The 20,787-nt window shown below is 40.4% G+C and overlaps 1 protein-coding gene across 7 annotated transcripts in view; it reads right to left on the reverse strand.

Annotated features, from left to right (window-relative positions):
* The window catches only part of FRMPD4 (FERM and PDZ domain containing 4), a 596,660-nt gene that overhangs the window by 98,537 nt on the left and 477,336 nt on the right, over positions 1–20,787 (reverse strand). For all 7 annotated transcript variants that reach the window (XM_037986343.2, XM_007991027.3, XM_007991030.3 and 4 more), the window contains 2 exons: positions 20,353–20,513; positions 15,301–15,403 (listed from right to left, as the gene is read on the reverse strand). In XM_037986343.2, coding sequence (XP_037842271.1) covers positions 15,301–15,403; positions 20,353–20,513 — 264 coding nt within the window. The remainder of the gene's footprint in view (positions 1–15,300; positions 15,404–20,352; positions 20,514–20,787) is intronic.

The raw sequence follows: 20,787 nt of genomic DNA on the forward strand, positions 1-20,787 counted from the left end.
AGTGGTAGGCCTGAAGGCTAACATAATTAATAAAACAGAATCTGTGCAGAGACTGGTGATATGCTCAGCCAAACTGCTCCCTGCACTGCCTGGGTGCACAACTACACCATGCTTAGCTTCCTGGGCAGGTAGATCCATCCATATGGCTGGCTTCTTGCCAAAGGAAGGGGAGGAAAAGTGCTGTACACCTCTTTTGTAAAACCCTTTCATGCACCCTTGTATCATCTTCCCCTTCTGCCAGTTTGACAAGGACAAACTGGGAGCTCTGTGTTGAAGATTTAGGAGCCACAAAATAAAGGAGGTCTGGGCTGTTTCTCCGGATTACCCTCTGAAGGAGAGCTGTCTACCAATCAGGAGGACCCATTATGGACTTTATGTGATTGACAAACTCCTATTGTGATGGAAACTCTGTATAGTTTTGGGTTTGTTACAAGATAGTTAGAGCTACCCTAATATTGGCCATTATCATTAGGAAACACACAGAATTGTGACAAAGAAAAGCAAGTTTGCAAATAGTGATAACATTGTGTTGTATAGATTATTATGAAGGTATAAATCCCTTTCAGTGGGTAAAAATATGAGTGCAAGCCACCCTGGTGGGTGGATTACAAAGGGTCATGGGAGCCATCACGAAAGTCTGTAATGTTTATCATTTGTTTGTTTGCTTATTATTTTTCCTATGTGTCCACTTTCCGAAAAGGATTTTAGGTGGCTAAAGAGTTCATAATATTTGCTTTATTGTCATTATTATTTCCAGCTAAAAGCCTCTGCTTAATTTCTCTGCCTCTATACACTCTTATCTTCAGGTTGGTCTCTTTAAGCTTCGTTGGTTCAGGTCAAAGGGCAACAAACAAGGCCTGTGGGCTAAATTTGCCCTCTCCCTATCCCCATTTCTGTAAATAACATTTTATTGGAATAGAACCACAATCATTTGTTTATGTATTAATATCATCAATGGCTGCTTTTGCACTACAATGGAAGAATTAAGTTGTGACAGAGACCTTATGGCCTGCAAAGCATAAAATATTTACCATTTGGGCCTTTTTAGAGAAAAGTTGGTTCATCCCTGATTTGGGTCATTCCTAACCTAATCTCAACCCAAGCAGGGCACATGCCAATGGTCCCTGAATTTCTACACATCCCCTTCATTCATATATGACAGAACATTGAAGTCACTCTGGTTCCTGTCACCATGTTGTCACATTGCCGCACACCTATGTGTCCCCAAAGACAAGTTCACTTCCAAACTCTCAGTTTCAGTGCCCCAAGGCTGAGTCTAGGTACGTTTACAAACCCTGAGTCTTAGCGCTTTTTAACCACTTTTCAAGTTGTCTTCATCCTTGAAAGTCTTGAATTTCTACCCAGATTCCTCTCTTTGGTTTTGATTGGCTTGTGCTCCAATCCCCTACCCTGCAATTTCCAGAGCAGTAATGACAGCATCTGACACAATGACCTAACTTACTACAGGCCACAAAGTGCTTCATGTACATAATCTCATTCAATCCTGAGACAAAGGCTTAGAAGTACAAATTCTTAGCCACATTTATAGACTAGGAGACTAAGACCCTGAGACTTAAGCAATTTGCTCATGATCATTCAGCTATAGTGATGCCGCTGGTAATAACCTTGAGGGCAATGATAATTCAAATTTATTAAGAGCTGACTATGTGCTCTGCTCTTAATATCTGCTAAGAGCTTTACTTACTGTGTTTTATCTAATTCTTCCAACAATTGTATAAGATAGGTCTTCATGTTACAAGTGAGGAAACTGAGGATTATATAAATTAAGTTCCTTGTGCAGGTCACAAACAGCTAATACATTACAGAGGTAGAACTTGAACTCAGATCTTTCTGACTTCTATCCCCCGTGTCTTTTCATTGGGTAGCAGGACAACATTTTGAAATGGTCACCAAAGCTTCCCTCCCACCCCCATACCCTTCGTTCCTTTACTCTGCTCCAGCAACTCTATTTCTTTGCTCATTTGGTCAGCCAGATCATATAACACTCATTACTTCAGGAAAGGATTATTATAGAAGAAAGTAAAGAAATATCTAGGTTTAAGAAACTAAGGGTAAAAGCTGTAAGCTAGGATGCTGACATGGCTTGGCTATGTCCCCACCCAAATCTCATCTTGAATTGTAGCTCCCATAATTCCCATGTGTTGTGGGAGGGACCTGCTGGAAAATAACTGAATCATGAGGGCAGTTTCCCCCATACTGTTCTTGTGGTACTAAATAAGTCTCATGAGATCTAGTGGTTTTATAAGAGGTTTCCCCTTTTGCTTTGCTCTCATTGTCCCTTGTGCTGCTATGTAAGATGTACCTTTCACCTTCCGCCTTCTGCCATGATTGTGAGGCCTCCCCAGCCACGTGGAACTGTGAGTCCATTAAACCTCTTTTTCTTTATAAACTGCCCAGTCTCAGGTATGTCTTTATTAGCAGCATGAAGACAGACTAATACAGGTGGGTATTACATAAACCAGAGTAAAGCTTACTCCTCCCCAGAATGGGGATTAGTCTGAGGATGGGGAAAATGGGGTGAACCACAGCACAAGCAAAGGTCCCAGACTTATAGTTGTCTGTGAAAGGGCAGGCATGCTCCCTGTCTTTTCAGAAGCTGATTCTCCAGGAAGAACCAACCGGGAACCCCCAGGCAGTCTTGAAGAATTAAAGAGTACAGCAACCTGTGCCTTCTTTTCTAGTCAGAATCCTGGGAAGGTGACAAGATTCTGGAGGAAATTAGCCCCAGAGACTATTCTATGTCCCATAATGGCTCAGGAGTGGCAAGTGCATGCAAGATGACAGAGAAGTGGCTAAGGGAGGGTTGACAATGGTGAACAAGGGGTGACATGTCGGCTTCCTTTCTAGGTGAGTAGTCAAAGACAGACCAGATGGGTACAAATATATCTCAGCAAGTTCTGGTAAGATGGATGATATGACCGAGGAGTGGATAAACTTCACATCTCCCAATGCCTCCTCTCATTAAAACAACCCTCTACAGGTCGACTCAGCTCTACGGAAAACAGGATGAACTGATCATACACTGGAATAGGGATTTGAAATAAATATTAGATTATTATAGATAATATATAGATAATGTTACACTTCTCTCACATCTGAGTGTGTGGCCTGAGATTCTTGCCCACCACACCCACCCATTGTGTTACCTGTAAAAATAGATTTCGCTGTAAGCTCCTACAGCTCTCCATTCTCTCGAGGGGATAAGGTTTATACTTTGATACTGGGCATGTTCTCACCACAGGGAAAATACACAGCCTCACCAAGATGTTTTTTTGGTCTTTTCATCTACTTATAGAAAAGGCAGTCACTTGCAAATTTGTAGTTCCAAAGGATGAACAGAACATGGCACTGGTTCAATAATTATCTCCTTCCATTTTTTTCCTAATAGAAGTAAGATGTTAAGACATTCAGTAGTGTCAACCATATGAGATCACTGAAAACATGCCCTAATTTAAAATTTATTCTGATTCTTCAATCTTTAACATTCATTTTCCATACATGAGTTGCATAAAAGCATCTAGAGTAGTGAAGAGACTTAATAAGTGAGTGGGACATGGTCATTAACAAAATCTAAGGACATAAGATAATCTGGGTAAAGTCATTTTTCTTATTAATTTCCATCATTATATATCATTATAGCTTTTATGAACTATGCTCCCAAATCCCTTTTTCTACTTTAGCCTTGTTATAATGTTTTCCCACACTTTCCATTGTCTAGAATCACCAACCTCTTTCTCCTCAGGCTCTGTAATTTGCAATTATCAGAAAACGTGTACGTTGCAAGTATGTATGAGGTGAGATTACAGTTTGTAGTGTCAGCATACCATAGAGCTGTTTCTTTTGTGTTTTCACTGGAGTTGCTTGCTGGTCTTAATATAATAAGGCCTTATTATATTATACATCATTGTGCATATTTTATGTGTCAGATGCTTGGTAGATGTTCTTTGCTTTGTTGTTATTATTATTTTTATTATTTTTTGAGATGAAGTCTTACTCTGTCACCCAAGCTGGAGTGCAATGGCTTGATCTCGGCTCACTAAAACCTCCATGTCCCGGGTTCAAGCAATTCTCCTGCCTCAGCCTCCCAAGTAGCTGGGACTACAGACATGCGCCACCATGCCCGGCTAATTTTTGTATTTTTAGTACAGACGAGGTTTCACTATGTTGGCCAGGCTGGTCTGGAACTCCTGACCTCAGATAATCCACCCACCTTGGCCTCCCAAAGTGCTGGGATTACAGGCATGAGCCACTGTGCCCGGCTCTGCTTTGCTATTTTACTAAGCAGCATCATGGTGCACCTAAGCCCAGCTAACATTAGGCAGGAAGATTACCTTTCTAATGTACTCTTCTGCAGACAGAATGCCCCTGGAACATGATCTGTTTTGACTTTCCATTTTAATTCTGATGAGGAGGGACTGATGAAAAGACAGGTGTGCTAGGATCTAATTTTTGGATAGATCCCTTCTAAATAGCCTATTTTGCTCTGAATCATCTTGCCAATCTCCCATCGACTGCAATAAGCAGGTACTCCTGAGAACTCCCTACTAAAATCAAGGCAACTGCTTAGCAGTCCTGGGATAGGAGACAGACTACTTGTGTATAATCCAAAAATGGAGTGTGTCTATGGGGCATACAAGATAAGACTCAGGTTCTAAAGCCCAGTTACAGCTCTGTCATTTGCTGGGCCCACCAAATAAGAAAAACTTAATGTGCCACATGGTTAGACTTGGCCCGCTTTGAACCACTAGGTCCTGGTTTGTAGGGTTTCTGCTGAGAAATCTGCTGATAGTTGCATTGGCTCTCCTTTTAATATGACGTGTTTCTAGTTTCTTGCTGCTTTCAGAATTTTTTCTTTGTCTTTGATTTTTGGTAGTTTGATTAATATATGTCTTGGTGTACTCCTCTTTGGATTGATTTTTTTTTTTTTTTTTTTTTTTTTTTTGGAGACAGGATCTCACTCTGTCACCCAGGCTATGCAGTAGTGCTACCATAGTTCACTGCAGCCTCAACTCCTGGGCTCAAGTGATTCTCCTGCCTCAGCTTCTCGAGTAGCTGGAACTACAGGCATGTACCACCATGCCTAGCTAAGTTTTAAATTCTTTTTGTAGAGACCAGGTCTCACTATGTTGACCAGGCTGATCTTAAATTCTTGGCCTCAAGTGATCCTCCTACTTTGGCCTCCCAAAATGCTGGGATTACAGGTGTGAGTCACCATGACCAGCCTTTGGATTAAATTTGATTTGGAAATCCATATGCTCCCTGTATCTAAGTGTTGCTATCTATCCCCAGATTAGAAAAGTTTTCCACTATTATTATTTTTTAATAAACTTTTTTTGTTGATACGTAAGAGATGTATGTATTTTGGGGGTGCATGTAATATTTTGATATATTCATATAATGTATAATGATCAAATCAGGGTAATTGGGATATCTATCATCTTAAACATTTAACTTTTCTTTATACTAGGAACACTTGAATAATTCTCTTTTAGCTATTTTGAAATATACAATAGATTACTGTTAACTGTAGTCATTCTACTGATCTATAAAACACTAGGTCTTATTTATTCTTCTAACTGTATTTTTGTATCCATTAATCAACTTCTCTTTATCCCTCCCTCCCCTGCACCCTTCTCACCCACTGGTAACTATCAATGTACTCTCTATCTTCCTGAGATCCAGTTTTTTAGCTCCCACATATGAATAAAAACATGCAATATTTGTTTTTCTGTGTCTGGCTTATTTCACTTAACATAATGACCTGGAGTTTTATCCATGTCGCTGCAAATAAAGGATTTATTTTTTATTGCTGAATAATATTCCACTGTGTATATATACTACATTCATTTCCTTTATCCATTCATCCATTGATGAACACTTAGGTTGATTCCATATTTTGGCTACTGTGAATAGTGCTGCAATAAACATGAGAGTGCAGATATCTCTTTGATATATTGATTTCCTTTATTTTGAATATATATCTAGTAGTGATATTGCTGGATAAAATGGTAGTTCTATTTTTAGTTTTTTGAGGAACCTCCATATTGTGTTCCCTAGTAGCTGTACTAATTTACATTCCCACCAACAGTGATGGTATGAGGGTTCCTCTTTCTCAACATCCTCTCCAGCATTTGTTATTGCCTGTCTTTTAATAAAAGTCATTTTAACTGCGGTGAGATGATATCTCATTGTAGTTCTGATTTGTATTTCTCTGGTGATTAGTGATGTTGAACATTTTTTATATACCTGTTGGTCATTTCTATGTCTTCTTTTGATAAATGTCTATTCAGATCTTTTGCCCACTTTTAATTGGATTATTCTTTTTTTTCCTATTTAGCTGTTTATGTTCCTTATATATTATTATTATTATTATTAATTCCTTGTCAGATGAATAGTTTGCAAATATTTTCTCCCATCTTATGAGTTGTCTTTTTACCTTGTTGATTGTTTCCTTTGCTGTGCAGAAGCTGTTAGCTTGATGTAATCTCATTTGTCAGCCATTATTTTTAAAGATATTCTATCTGGCCCCTTTTCCCTTTCTTCTCCTTCTGCAATTCCTATTATACAAAGGTTTGAGTATTGTCAAACTAACTATTGAACAAACTATTGTTTGACTATTATTATTTTGTTAATTGTTTTCAGGGTGTTTTGTAGTGCCTTTGTCACTTCCTTCCTCTCTTGCTGTATTCTCCTATGATTTGTTAATATTTTGTAATGATATATTTTGATTCCTTTCTCTTTATCTTTTGTGTATCTGCTAAGAGTTTTTTGATTCCTTTCTCTTTATCTTTTGTTTATCTACTAATAGTTTTTCCTTTGTGGTTACCATGAGGCTTACATAAAACACCTTATAGTTATAATAGTTAATTTTAAGTTGATAACAACCTAATTTCAATTGTATACAAAATTCTACACTTTTAATTTTCCCTCCCTCCAAATTATATGTTATTGATGTAACACTTTACATATTGCATTTTCATTAACAAGTTGTAGCTGTAGTTATTTTTTAATACTTTTGTCTTTTAACTTTCATAGTATAGTTAAAAGTGATTTATACACTACCATTACAGTATTAGAGTACTCTAAATTTAACTATGTAGTTCCTTTACCAGTGAGATTTATACTTTCATGTTTTCAGGTAGTTACTTAGCATCCTTTCATGTCAACTCCAAGAACTCCCTGTAGCATTTCTTCTAAGGTAGACATACTGATAATGAACTCCCTCAGCTTTTGTTTGTCTAGGAGTATCTTTCCCATCTCTTTCATTTCTGAAGGACAGCTTTGCTGGGTATAGTATTCTTTTTTTGAGATGAGATCTCATTGTATTGCCCAGGCTGGTCTTAAACTCCTGGGTTCAAGTGATCCTGTAGCCGCAGCCTCCCAAATAGGTGAGACTACAGATGGGTGCCACTGCCCCTGGCTAACTATTCTTGGTTGGCAGCTCTTCCTAGCATTTTGAATATATCATCCACTCCTGGCCTGCAAGGTTTCTGATGAGCAATCCACTGATAGTTTTATAAGGCTTTTCTTGTATGTGACAAGTCGCTTTTCTCTTGCTGCTTTCAATATTTTGTGTCTGTGTTTGGTTTTTGACAATTTGGTTACAATATATCTTAGAGTAGTCTTTGGATTGATTCTGCTTGAGATTCTTTGATTTGTATAAATCCGGATGTTCATATCCCTTCCAAGATTTAGGACATTTCAGCCATTATTTCTTTAAATAAGCTTTTTTCCCTTTTTTCCTTTTCTCCTTCTAATATTCCCATAATGCATATATTCATTCAATTGATGGTATCTCATAGGTCCTGTATGCTTCCTTTACTCTTTTTTATTCTTTTTACTCTCTGTTCCTCTAACTGGGTAATTTCAAATAGCCTATCTTTGCATTCATTGATTCTTCTGCATAATTGAGTCTGCTGTTGAAGTTATTAAAATGTTCAGTTTTGTCATTGTATTCTTTAGCTCTAGGATTTCTGTTTGGTTCTTTTTATGGTTCTCCTCTCTTTTCCTTTCCTTTCCTTTCCTTTCCTTTCCTTTCCTTTCCTTTCCTTTCCTTTCCTTTCCTTTCCTTTCCTTTCCTTTCCTTTCCTCTCCTCTCCTCTCCTCTCCTCTCCTCTCCTTTCCTTTCCTCTCTCTCTCTCTCTTTCCTTCCTTCCTTCCTTCCTTCCTTCCTTCCTTCTTTCCTTTTCTTTTCTTTTCTTTTCTTTTCTTTTCTTTTCTTTTCTTTCTTTTCTTTCTTCTTTTTCCCTTCCCTTCCTTTCCCTTTTCCTTTCTTTTCTCTTTTCCTTTTTTGAAACAGGGTCTGGCTATGTTGCCCAGGCTACAGTGCAATGGTGTGATCTTGGCTCACTGTAACCTCTGCCTCCTGGGCTCAAGTCATCCTCCCACTTCAGCCTCCCAAGTTGCTGGGACTACGGGTGCAGGCCACCACATCTGGCTAATTTTTGTAGAGTCAGGGTTTTGCCATGTTGGCCAGGCTGGTCTTGAACTCTTGGGCTCAAGCCATCTGCCCGCCTTGGCCTCCTAAAGTGCTGGAATTACAAGCGTAAATCACCGCACCTGACCTTTATTTCTTTATTAAACTGTTTATTTTGTTTATGTATTGCTTTTTGTTTTTGCTTAGTGGTCTGTGTTCTCTTGTATTCCACTGAGCTTCATTAAGGTGATTATTTTGTATTATTTTTCATGTAATTTATATATCTCAAATGATATATCTTAGGGGCTGCTTATTGAAGCCTCAATAGTTTCCTTTTGTGGTATCATGTTTGCTTGATTCTTCATGATTCATGTAGCCTTGAGTTGGTATCTGTGCATTTGAGGGGGCAAACATCTCTTTCAGTCGTTTTTTTGTTGTTGTTGTTTTGCTTTGTTTTCTTTTCTTTTTTTGAGACGGAGTCTTGCTCTGTTGCCTAGGCTGGAGTCCAGTGGTATGATCTTGGCTCATTACAACCTCTGCCTCCTGGGTTCAAGCGATTCTACCACCTCAGCCTCCGGCGTAGCTGGGACTACAGGCACACAACACCACAGCAGGCTATTTTCTTTTTTCTTTTTTTAAATTTTTTTTGTATTTTTAGTAGAGACTGGGTGTCACCATGTTGACCAGCTAATCTCAAACTCCTAACCTCAAGTCATCCACCTGCCTTGGCCTCCCAAAGTACTGGGATTATAAACGTGAGTCACTGCACCAGGCCCTCTTCCAGTCTTTGTAGGCTGGTCTTTATAGACTGGTTTCAGCAGGTAAAGACCTTCTCATGTTGATTGATGAGATTGCCTCTGCAATTGCAGTGGAGCTAGATCATGTGACTACTGCTATATTTGCAGTGGGGTCTGCTAGATTTCCAGTTTTTACAGACTGGTCTTTATAGACTGGTTTCAGCAGGTAAAAACCTTCTCTTGTTGACTGATGAGATTGCCTCTGCAATTATAGTAGGGCTAGATCATGTGACTACTGCTAAATCTGCAATGGGGTCTTGCAATGGGGGGTAGGCCTGTTTCCAGAGCCTTGGGAGAGCATGGATCTTATCTCATCTCTGAGCAGACTGGAATGCTTCTAGGATCTTCATTAATTGGGCTGATGCTAGGACAAGGTTCTACAGATCATGGGCCTGTTACTAGGTACACAGATCATTGTGGCTTCCACCAGATCCCTGGGAGGGTTATTGCTGGACCATTGGGTGGGTTTCTGAGTAAGCATAACTGGTCCTGGACTGTGATTGTGAGAGGCTGGAAATGAGTCACAGGGCTTCTTCAGGGTCCACAGTCAAGATCAAGATCCACAGGCCTGCTTCTGGGAACACAGATGGACATGCCTCCTCATGGTTTCCTGGGTGGGAAGGACTGTGGCTGTGCAGGGCTGGAGCTGGATCACAGTGTTGCTTTAAGATCTGTAGTTGGATCAAGGCTGGCAGGCCTGCCTGTGGTGGCACAAATGGGCATGCCACTCAGCAGGTCCCTAGGCGGAGTCGGGGAGGCAAGACTGTTCCTGAATACCAGATGAGAGTGGCTGGAATTGAGTTTCAGGGCTGTTTCAGGATCTGCAGTTGGATCAAGGTTGGTAAGTCTGCCTTTAGGGCACAGAGGAGCCTGTCTCCTGGGTCCCTGGGCAGGCAGGACCACTCCCTGACCATGGCTGAGAGGAGCTAGAGCCAGGTTATGGGGCCACTTCAGGATCCACATTCAGATGGAGGTCAGTAGGCCTGCCTGAGGGGACACCAATGAATATATGTCCCAGAGGGTCCCTGCATGGGCATGACTGCTCCTGGATTATGGCTGAGAGAGGCTGGAGCTGAATTATGGGGCTGTTTCAAAATCTGTGGAACTAAGTTCATTAGGCCTACCTCTGGGGGTATGAACTGGCCTGTTTCCCAGCAGGTCCCAGGACAGGTGGGACTGCTCACAGACAATGGCTGAGAGAGGCTGGAGCTTGGTCACAAGCCACTTCAGGGTCCACAACTGGGGCCAAGGTCAGCAGATCTGTTACCCAAGGCCTAGGTAGGTATGACTCTTCCCAGGTCCCTTGATGGATAATGCCAGTAGTAGGACTAAGGCCAAACCAGGCTGTAGCCAACTCCACGGGGGGATGTGGTTGTTTCTGGGTCTGTATTTGGGATCATAGTCAGTGAGTCTGCCACCAAGGCCTGGGTGTGTCTGCCTTCTCAAAATGGCCCTCCTCAGTCTTAGGCTCCACCAGGGTTTAGTGACCTATTTGGATTCCAAAGCTCCCACAAAGCCACTTTTGTCCATAGGTGGCTGCCAAATTATAATTGCTGTGGGGGATACCAGTGGGGGACCTCATTTTGCTACCTTGTTAATGCCACTCCCCTATCATTTATTCTTATTTCTTATTACAGTTACTTTCTTATTGAAAGAACACTACTGCTACCCAGGAAAGCTCTCCAATTCCCAGGGTATTAGTATAGAAGGGGTGACATGTCTGACAGATGTGAGCAACCCTCTGTAGATAAATAGCCATAGCTATAACACTGCTCATCAATTAGATCAGCAGGAATAATCAACATAAGTAGTGGGAGAAGGCAGATGGAGGAATAGTTAGCTGCCCTATTACAGATGTTGGGAGAAAGGGGAATTAGTCTCCAGTTTGACCATTGCACCTTCTTATTATAGGATGGGCAATTTTCCACTTCAACTGCTTTCATAGAAAAGGATAAGATCAAGTTGTTTATATGCTTGATTCTTCAATGTTATCATCTGGTACTGAGGAAGTGGGAGAAGGGGAGGAAGGGACTCAGCATTCTCAGAGTCTGCTGCCCCGGCGCTAAAACTGGGACTAACTTTAGGGAGTCAAAAACCATTCTAATATTGTACGCAGAACTTTGTATACACGTGGGTTTTTCTGGATGGGGGAAAAGTCTATGGCATTTATCAGGTTCCCAATTGTTTCTCTAATCCAAAAAGTCTAGTGCAGCCATTCTAACAGGAGCCAGTAGATTTATATTGCTGCCTTGAAGGACCAAATTTTGAGGTGGTGATTCAGGACAGCCACGTAGGCAATGGATTTTTTAAATATCTGCAAGTTGGAAAGTGAGTGTCCATCAAGAAGGTCTGGGGTTTCTAGAGTCAAAGGAAAGATCTATTTTACAACTCCCTTCTCATGCATAAACCTGCCCTTCCACTTCGCATTGATGGCTACTCTTTACCACCATCAATAATACCCCTTAACACAGCATCCATCTCCACCAAACATTCCTACCAAATACTAACCTCGCCAACAGCCTTGTCCAGTCATAAATATAGGGAAATCAATTAGAATTCTTCTCCTTGAGGGCAAGAATCATGCCTATGTATCTATACATGCTCATTGCCTTATATGATGTCTGTTAATCCTCAATAATTCCTTGTTGAAGTCAAACGAATTTAATTGTGCTGGCTAGCCATGGGAGTGGGAAGGCAAGGCACAATTCATAATGTTTCTATGGGCAATAATACTCCTTACTTTTTAAAAATAAAATTTTGGAGACTGCTTTCAGTTAATTAGTCTAATTGTGAAAAGAAAATTATCCTTAGATACTTTTAAAGAAGAAAGATATGGTAATTTGTAAAGGGCATGGATTCTTCAAAGATTTTCATCCTCAAACACCATTATACAGTCTGAGTTAGAGTTAACAACTTAGAAGACCATGAAGTGAACAGAACTCATCTAATTTTGGTGCAGCAATTATAGCTTTTTTGAGACAACATGAAAAAACCAAAATGTTGTTAGTATATCAGTAAATTGGTCTCTGCGAAACTCTTTCGTTTTCTCAAGAAAAAATAATTTTCTATAATAGAGTAACCAAATGATAAGAAAAATAATCCACCAAGAAACACAAATGGATCTGGGAACAAAAAATGATCCATGAACACATGCTGCAATGGGGGAAAAGGAACAAAACAAGACTACACTACTAAAGCAAGCAAATGGATGCCGATTTTTTAAAGAGAGAATTTTATAGTGTTATCAAAATGATGAGTGTTTTTCCAAATTTCCTTAGTGGCTAAGAAAATGGGATTTTTTTATTATACAGAAAGGGAATTTGTCTTGTGTAAGATATAGACCTTAAAACATATATCAGCTGAGGAGCCCAGTAAAAAGGGGATTTTTTACAAGAGTTAAATGTTTAGGTTAGTACACATTATGGCAGACAGATGACTAAACTTACGGGAAGGCACAGGAATATTCTGTAATGTGTGATCATTTTCATTAGAAAGACATACATTATTTTAACATTGTGGTTTAGTGAGAGTGAAAAGATTGTGAGCCAGATAGTTTCTGTTGCAACTACTCAACTCTGTTGTAGCAGGAAAGCAGACATAGATAAAACACAAATGAGCAAACATGGCTAAACCCACTAAAATACTTACGGATACTAAAATCTGAATTTTATATGATTTCCATGTGTCACAAAATACATTTTTCAACTTTTAAAAAATGGTTAAAAAAATCTACCTTTCTTAGCTGATGGACTTTGCAAAGACACATGGCAGGCTGGATTTGAACTTGGAGCTGTTTGCCATCCTCTCTTTTAACTGGCTTATTTTATTACATGTAATATTATATGTAAAGTTCTATAGAGAGTGCTTTGTTTATAGATATGCCATTTTCTTCTATAAGCGTTAAACCAGAAAGAAAATATCTTTCTTGGATATAATCTTTCTAAATATCCCTGGAACAATTGCTAGGAAATGATCACACTTTCAGATAGGTTTTTCTCTGTCACTGTCCTGCAGCAGGCAATTAAGTCACAGCCAACCTAAACACAGATATTTTATTTCTTCTATCATCCTCCAGGCACAAAAATCAATAGGACTAATCACAGAGGTGCGCACCTAGGGGAAAACAAAATGTCTATGCAACTTCTGCCATCAAGCCCAAACATGGCATTCCAGAAGGCTCAGAGCCTATCTAGATGAGGTATGCCCCTGCTGACACCCACACGCATCTCAAGAGAGAAGTTATTCCAAATGAACACTGCAGCTCCTTACCAAGGGCTCTTACATACAGATTCTTTCCGTATTCTGGCTCCCCTTGTCCATAGAAAGATTGGAGACGTTCTCAGGTCTTGTTCCTGATGCATAGTGAATATGTCACAAGTCTCAGTGTCTGCTCCCGTGTAAGACCATTCTTTGGAGATCTGGATGCCCCAGGAGTACAAGTATGACTTTTCTAGCCATCTGGGAAGACTCCATTAAGCCCAGACTGAAGTAGAGTGACTGTCTTAGTCTGTTTGAGCTGCTACAACAAAATACCTTAGACTGAATAATTTATAAATAATTGAAATGTATTTCTCACAGTTCTGGAGGCAGTGAAGTCCAAGATCTTCCAGAAGATTTGGTGTTTGGTAAAGGCCCCATTCCTCAAAGACAGTACTTTGTCACTGTGTCTTTACATGGGAGAAGGAGCAAGGCAATTCTCTTCAAATTTTTATAAGGATACTAATCCCATTCATGATGCAGAGACCTCGTGACTTAATCACTTCCCTAAAGGCCTCACCTATTAATACAATCACATTAGGTATTAGGTTGCAACATATAAATTTTGAGGGGACACTAACATTCAGACCATAGCAGTGACCAACCATTCCAGAGTTTCCCTGGGACATGGGCCTTTTAAATGCTAAAACTGAGATGGTTGCTTACACTAAATGTAAGTGCCTTCTCTTTCTATTTCTCTTTTTGCTTCTCTCCCAGTTCTTCCAAGACTGCTTGACCCTCCAGAACCTCTTTGTGAAGCAAAAGCTGAACTAGGCTTGAGAAAGAGACTTTCTCTGAAAGACCCCAGAAATACTCCACTTAATGCCTTTTCCAAAGTACAGATTTATTAGGTTGGTGCGAAAATAATTGAAATTTTTGCCATTACTTTCAATGGCAAAAACAGCAATTACTTTCGCACCAACCTAACACTTTCTGTAATGAGTAAGCATAAATGTTAGGAAATCCCCTCTTGAGTGAAAAGAGTTCTGGTAACCTTAGCTTTGGCTTCAATCTTGGTTGAAAATACGAGTTTATAAAAGACAAATGTCATGTTTCCTTATTCGTCAACACTCCTATAGCATGAATGGATCCATTCACACGATAGGTCCAGCTTCTTCATTTGAAAAACTTCTAAAGATCTCTTTTCCCCTAAATTCACTAAGGAAGTATAACTCCAGTGGGCTTCTAAGGGGATTCTTGACCAATAGTTTTAACATAACATAAAATACATTTTCTGGTGCCCCATTAAGAATATCACATAACAAACTACTTACATCCACAATAAAACTAAACCAATAAACCACGTGTATTTTGTAAACTCTTAGCTTTGACCTAATTATCCTATTGCCATAGTTGATAATCTCAAAATTCAGTAATGAAGAACTTAGTCAAATATGAAGTATCAGTGAACTGTGTTTGTATATCCATGGGATTAGGTATATAAAATTACTCATCACTTACGCTGAATTCAGGTATTGTGTTTTGATCTCCCTGATTACAAAAAATCAATGTGTTAGTAATTCTGGAAGGAAAAAATGAACCTTTGGATATAGGAGTCATAAAAATGTTAAACTGAGGTATTCGTGCCTTCAATGTTAACAGAGAGTGGACAATTAGGAGTTTTGTTTATGGAGCATGTGTTTTGATATTACAGGTCAGTGTCAGCAGCATTTTCAATCGTGTGGATGTGTTGGCTTGTGTTTCTGTCCTAAATTGTCCCACTGGAGGCTCTTCCTCTGCTAGTTGAGACCTCAGAGCTGTGTAGCAGCCTTCAAGGCAGAACAGGACACAGGTGAATGAGTCACCCACCTGACCAGATCAATGACCCGCTCTCTGGGTGCAGCGCTGACCGGTTCATCATTAATCATTACAATCTGATCTCCCGGGATCAGCTTGCCTTCAGAGGGGCCACCTGGAGATAAATGAGAATGAAGCACAGATGAGAAGACCATTGGCAACCTATCCCAAGCCCCCTCTCCTGATCATGATTCACTGTGAGCAAATGGTGCTATCAGCAAAACCGAAGCCCAACCACACTTGGGTATTCTTTGGACAATTCTGAGGCCCAGGCTGTACCCTGACCAATTAAATCAGAATCTTTCAGGATGGGACCCAAGCATCCGCATTTTTCTAAAACTTTACAAGCAAGGTCGAGACTCAGCCTAGCAGCACTTCTCACACTTTATGGCGGATCACCTGGGAATCTTGTTACCATGCCGAGACTCAGTCTAGCAGCGCTTCTCACACTTTATGGTGGATCACCTGGGGATCTTGTTACCATGCAGGGGTGCAGGGTGAGATAATGCATTTCTCACAAGCTCCCAGGTGCTGCTGATGCTGCTGGTCAACAGACCATTTTGTGTGTGTATGTGTGGTGAGGCCCCTAAAAGGAGCTATTCTCTCAACAGGTAGCCAATCAGTTGTGTTGATACCCTGAGGCCAAAGCTGCAACAATTCCGCACAGCTGGATTCAAACAAAGGTGCATTTATGTACTTATTACAAGTAGGGAGACAGCATACTGTGGAGAATCGTAAGATATCTCAGTAAGAGGGTGTTCAGATGTGAGGGTGATCTGGCTGTGACATCTGTCACCCCACTGATTGCTAGGGTTGATTCAGCTGATCTGGTTGGCTAGGCGGGTGTCCCCTTCCTCCCTCACAGCTCCATGTGCATCCCTCCAGCAACTCTCCCACCTCATCCTGCTGAGCAGCTGGGACTGTGGGCACACACCACCACACCCAGCTAATTTTGTCTGTTTATTTATTTATTTAGAGATGGAGTCTCGCTCTGTCGCCCAGGCTGGAGTGCAGTGGCGCGATTTTGGCTCACTGCAACCTCTGCCTCCCGGATTCACGCCATTCTCCTGCCTCAGCCTCCCGAGTAGCTGGGACTACAGGCACCTGCCACTACATCCGGCTAATTTTTTGTATTTTTAGTAGAGATGGGGTTTCACCGTGTTAGCCAGGATGTTCTCGATCTCCTGACCTCGTGATCTGCCCGCCTTGGCCTCCCAAAGTGCTGGGATTACAGGCGTCAGCCACGGCGCCCGGCCTTATTTGTTGTAGCGACAAGATCTCACTGTATTGGCCAGGCTGGTCTCAAACTCCTGGGCTCAAGCAATCCTCCCACCTCAGCCTCTCAAAGTGCTGGGGTTACAGGGATGAGCCACTGTGCCTGGCCCTTTTCTCTTTCCGTTGTTTCCAAGAAGGGAAAAGGAAACTAATATTTGTTGAGCACTTATTATGCACCAGGCAATGGGTTAAATTCTTGGCCTAGTAACTTCACTGAATACTATCATCCCTTCCATATTATGAGATAATTGAGGCTCACATAGGTTAAATAATTGACTTGAAGGAAGGACTAGATCTTAGCTTGGACTCTTCCAAATTCAGAATGGCGAATGTCCCTTTTGAACTTTTTTCTATAATTCAGAACCTAGTCACTGCCAGGTTTCTTAACACATAAACTTAAAACCACATCTGTGTAAAGCATACATTTGTATTTAAGTAAGATCTAAAATCAATTACCTGAATTATGCTCTAGACACGTGCAATTACCTCCCAAATATTGATATGGTAGCATATGGTACTATAATTTTAACTATATTTCCACAGGTCTGACGCTGCGTGATAGCTGCAGCTGAAACGCTATCTTTCAAATATTATTGCTATTACTTCATTTAGTAATTGAAATGAACACTTCATACCCAGAACATGGAACTGAAAGTAATTCAGTGTTTCTCTCCCCACCCAGACACTAGGCATATGTGTCATTCAAGCTGTAGCATAAATTCGTCTTCCTTCTGGGAAGTAAGAGAGTAGGGGAACCTTAACATGTCCTCACATTACTGATAGAAAATATTCATTTTACAGATGTGGGATTCAGTGTTTGCACGCATAAGGAATTCAGAAAAACCACTTGGGAAACATAATAAGTTTAAATTATGTGTAATAATCACTCAAATTCAGTCAAACAAATGGTTAGCAATCAAATGCTGATCAAATACAGAAAAATTTTCAAAGTAACTGAAGGACGAATGTTAACTATTCTAATAAGAAAACCACTCTCAGATTAACATACTCTTACATTTGACCTATGCTTTCTGATTAAATGAAACTACTCTTGTCTAATCAAGCAACTTTAATCAAGAATTCTGGAGAAGCAACACACTGTCCCATCCAAAATACGAAACAGTGGCACACTTCAAGAGAACTGTCTCATAGCCTTTACTTTGAAGTCTGGATCGCCTATTATAGAAAATCTAGTCACACACTGAAATCACTCGGGACTTCTGTAGAGTCATTTTTATGACTGACACAGCTTGTTTGACCAGCATTTTCACTCATAAAAATAACTGGAAATAGTACTCTTTGACCTTTGTTTTTACTTTTTTTCTACTCATCTCAAAATTGTGTAACAGTAGGTATTAGTGTCTTTGAAGCTAAGGAGAATTGAGGGCAAGGAAGGAGAGAGGTTGTAGAAACAGTGAGATGATACCAAAAAACAAAAAATAAGACTTGAATCTTCATTCAGCTCCTGGGAAGACACATACTTTGGAGGATCTCATAATCAGAGATGTTAGATTATCCCAGTGTTATAAAACGGCATGCCAAATACTATTCCATTTAGGAAAAAATGTGTGTACACATACCTCTATATATGTATTATGTATGTATAAAATACATTATCTGATATGTAATACATATGTGTGTTTGTGTATGCATGGAATTATATCTACTACACATATTATCTCCGTCTACATCAATAATGGCTATCTCTTGGTACTAGGAATTCAGGTGATTTTTTTTACTTTCTCCTCTATACTATCTACATTGTTTCTATTTTTTTTTTTTTTTTTTTACAAAGCATGTTACCATAAGAAGCAACAAATCTGTTTTGAGAATTCTCAGTTGTATCAAGCTCAACAATCCTATACAGAGAACTAAAATATGATCTATATTTAGTGAAATAAAAAAGTTTAGCAGATAGCACAAGTCTAAAGTGGTTATTTGTGATGTTTGCCCTGGGGCATATTATGTCAAAATAATGAAAAATGAAACATTAAACCAAATTTTAAAATCTATACCAGGACACTACTTGACTTTTGTTTCCCTTAATTGAGACACTCAACTGGCCAAACATTTTAGAGTTAAATAACAATAACAATAAAAATAAACATCTACAGAATGACCAGGATGTGCCTGGCACTCTTCTAATTTATTGCATTCTCTCCATAGCCCTACAACGTAGATACTACACTGATCCCCATTATACAGAAGACGTAGAGAAGTTACATCAAACTGAAATGCAGGGAATTTAACATGGAAACTAAAAAGTCTAAAAAGGGGCAGAGGTAAGAGTCAGATTCAGGCAGTCTGATGCCAGAATCTGTGCTCCTAAGTGTAGTACTTTACTGCTGAATCCTGTTACTGATTTGCAAAATCCTGGGAAGAAAGGGCATGGAAGATAATTTCCTTTTTTACTGAAAATAAATCCAATATGAGTCCATTACAGTAAGCATATAAATACATATATAATAAATAATAAAAGCACATTGTTTCTGGAAAGGCAAAGGCAGCCCACTTCAGGCAATTGCATCATAGTCCATTGTATTCAGCTGTGTTGACAGTGGAACATCTGTATACTCTAATATGAATGATTGTGGGAAAGTACGTTAATTATCTAATCATATTGTAGAATTTTAAAGATTGGACACATACTGTATTAGTCAGCATTTGCTGGATAACAAATCACCCCCAAGCTCAATAGGTGTCCAATTATCATTTCTTCTCGTGCTTATGGGTCTTTAGGATAACCACAGACTGGCTGATTTCAGCCAGGCTTAGCTGGACAGTTCTGTACCAAACTGCAGATGAGGCTGTACTTGGCTCCCCCACTGCAGGCTTGCTGCCTCATGTGTTCATTATGGGGCTCAGATGGAAGAGGTCACAGCTACCTGGGGAAAACTGTCCGTCTTTTTTGTTTTTGTTTTTGTTTTGAGACAGGGTGTCACTCTGTTGCTCAGGCTGGAGTGCAGTAGCGCAATCTCAGCTCACTGCAACCTCCCCTTCCTGGGTTCAAGCGATTCTCATGCCTCAGCCTCCAGAGTAGCTGGGACTGCAGGCATGCACCACCACGCCTGGCTAATTTTTTGTCTTTTTAGTAGAGATGGGATTTTGCCATGTTGGCCAGGCTGGTCTCGAACTCCTGGCTTCAAGGGACCCACCAGCCTTGGCCTCTCAAAGTGCTGGGATTACAGGTGTGAGCCACTGCACCCAGCCAAAAACTCTCTTCTTATAGCCATGGCAGAAGCTCAGGAAACAGGCTCAATTGCGCAAGCATGTCTCAAGCTTATGTCATCTTTGTTAATATGCCATTGGCCAATGTCAATCACCTGGTCCAGCCCAACAGCAATGGAGTATGGATTTCCCTTTATTCTGCCTCTAATGAGAAGGGAGGGAAGTGCATACTTGTGAGATAATCCAACTACCCCAGTGACTAAATCCTACTGTAACCACTTCCTCCTTTTTTTCCACTAAGGAATTCATTATGGGCTTACAGTAATACAGTACAGTGCCTGCCTCTTATTGTCTGCATTCATAAGTTAAGAAGTGGGTCATTTCCATGGTTATAGATGATGGCTCAGTATTTTCCTGAGTCAGGTGATAATGATGGATTTGGCAGTTTAAAACCTAGTTTGAGGAGGCATTTCTGTTCCTCTGGTGAAGTGACTCTATCCAGGTTTTGGAAAAACATATCCAGCTTTCACAGTCTGGACACTTATGAAACTGAACAGTAGTTATTCTGGCAGGGTGTGGCAGACAGTCCCAGGAAACCAAGAACCGGGTTTGGGTGCTTACCTGGTGTTACTGAGCGAACGACCACTGGCTTTTCACTCCCTGCCACAAAACCAAATCCCAGCACTGGGTCCCTTCTCATCTCCACCTTCCGAGGAGCCGGAGGGATGATTTGGCAGCTCTCTAACCGAGGGTCGTCAAAAGGGATTGCCTGTGTCATGTGACTGTGGAGAAAGCACATACAAGAGAAACAAGGCATCAATGTATGTCTTAGGCATTGGCCTGGCAATCATATTCTCTTTAATTTCAAAACCTATTTTTTGTTAGAGAGTGAGAAAGATTTGGGTAGACCCATAGTCATGCTTCTTTCATGGCCCACTTGGGCCACTTTTGCTTCAGGCTTTTGCATTGGCTGTTCCTCCAACCTGGAAAGCCTGTCCTGCAGATGTGCATATGGCCCAGCCTCACCTCACTCAAGCTTGTGCTCACATATGACCT

The sequence above is a fragment of the Chlorocebus sabaeus genome, chromosome X (genome assembly GCF_047675955.1).
Source record: "Chlorocebus sabaeus isolate Y175 chromosome X, mChlSab1.0.hap1, whole genome shotgun sequence".
In the NCBI taxonomy this organism is placed as follows: domain Eukaryota; kingdom Metazoa; phylum Chordata; class Mammalia; order Primates; family Cercopithecidae; genus Chlorocebus; species Chlorocebus sabaeus.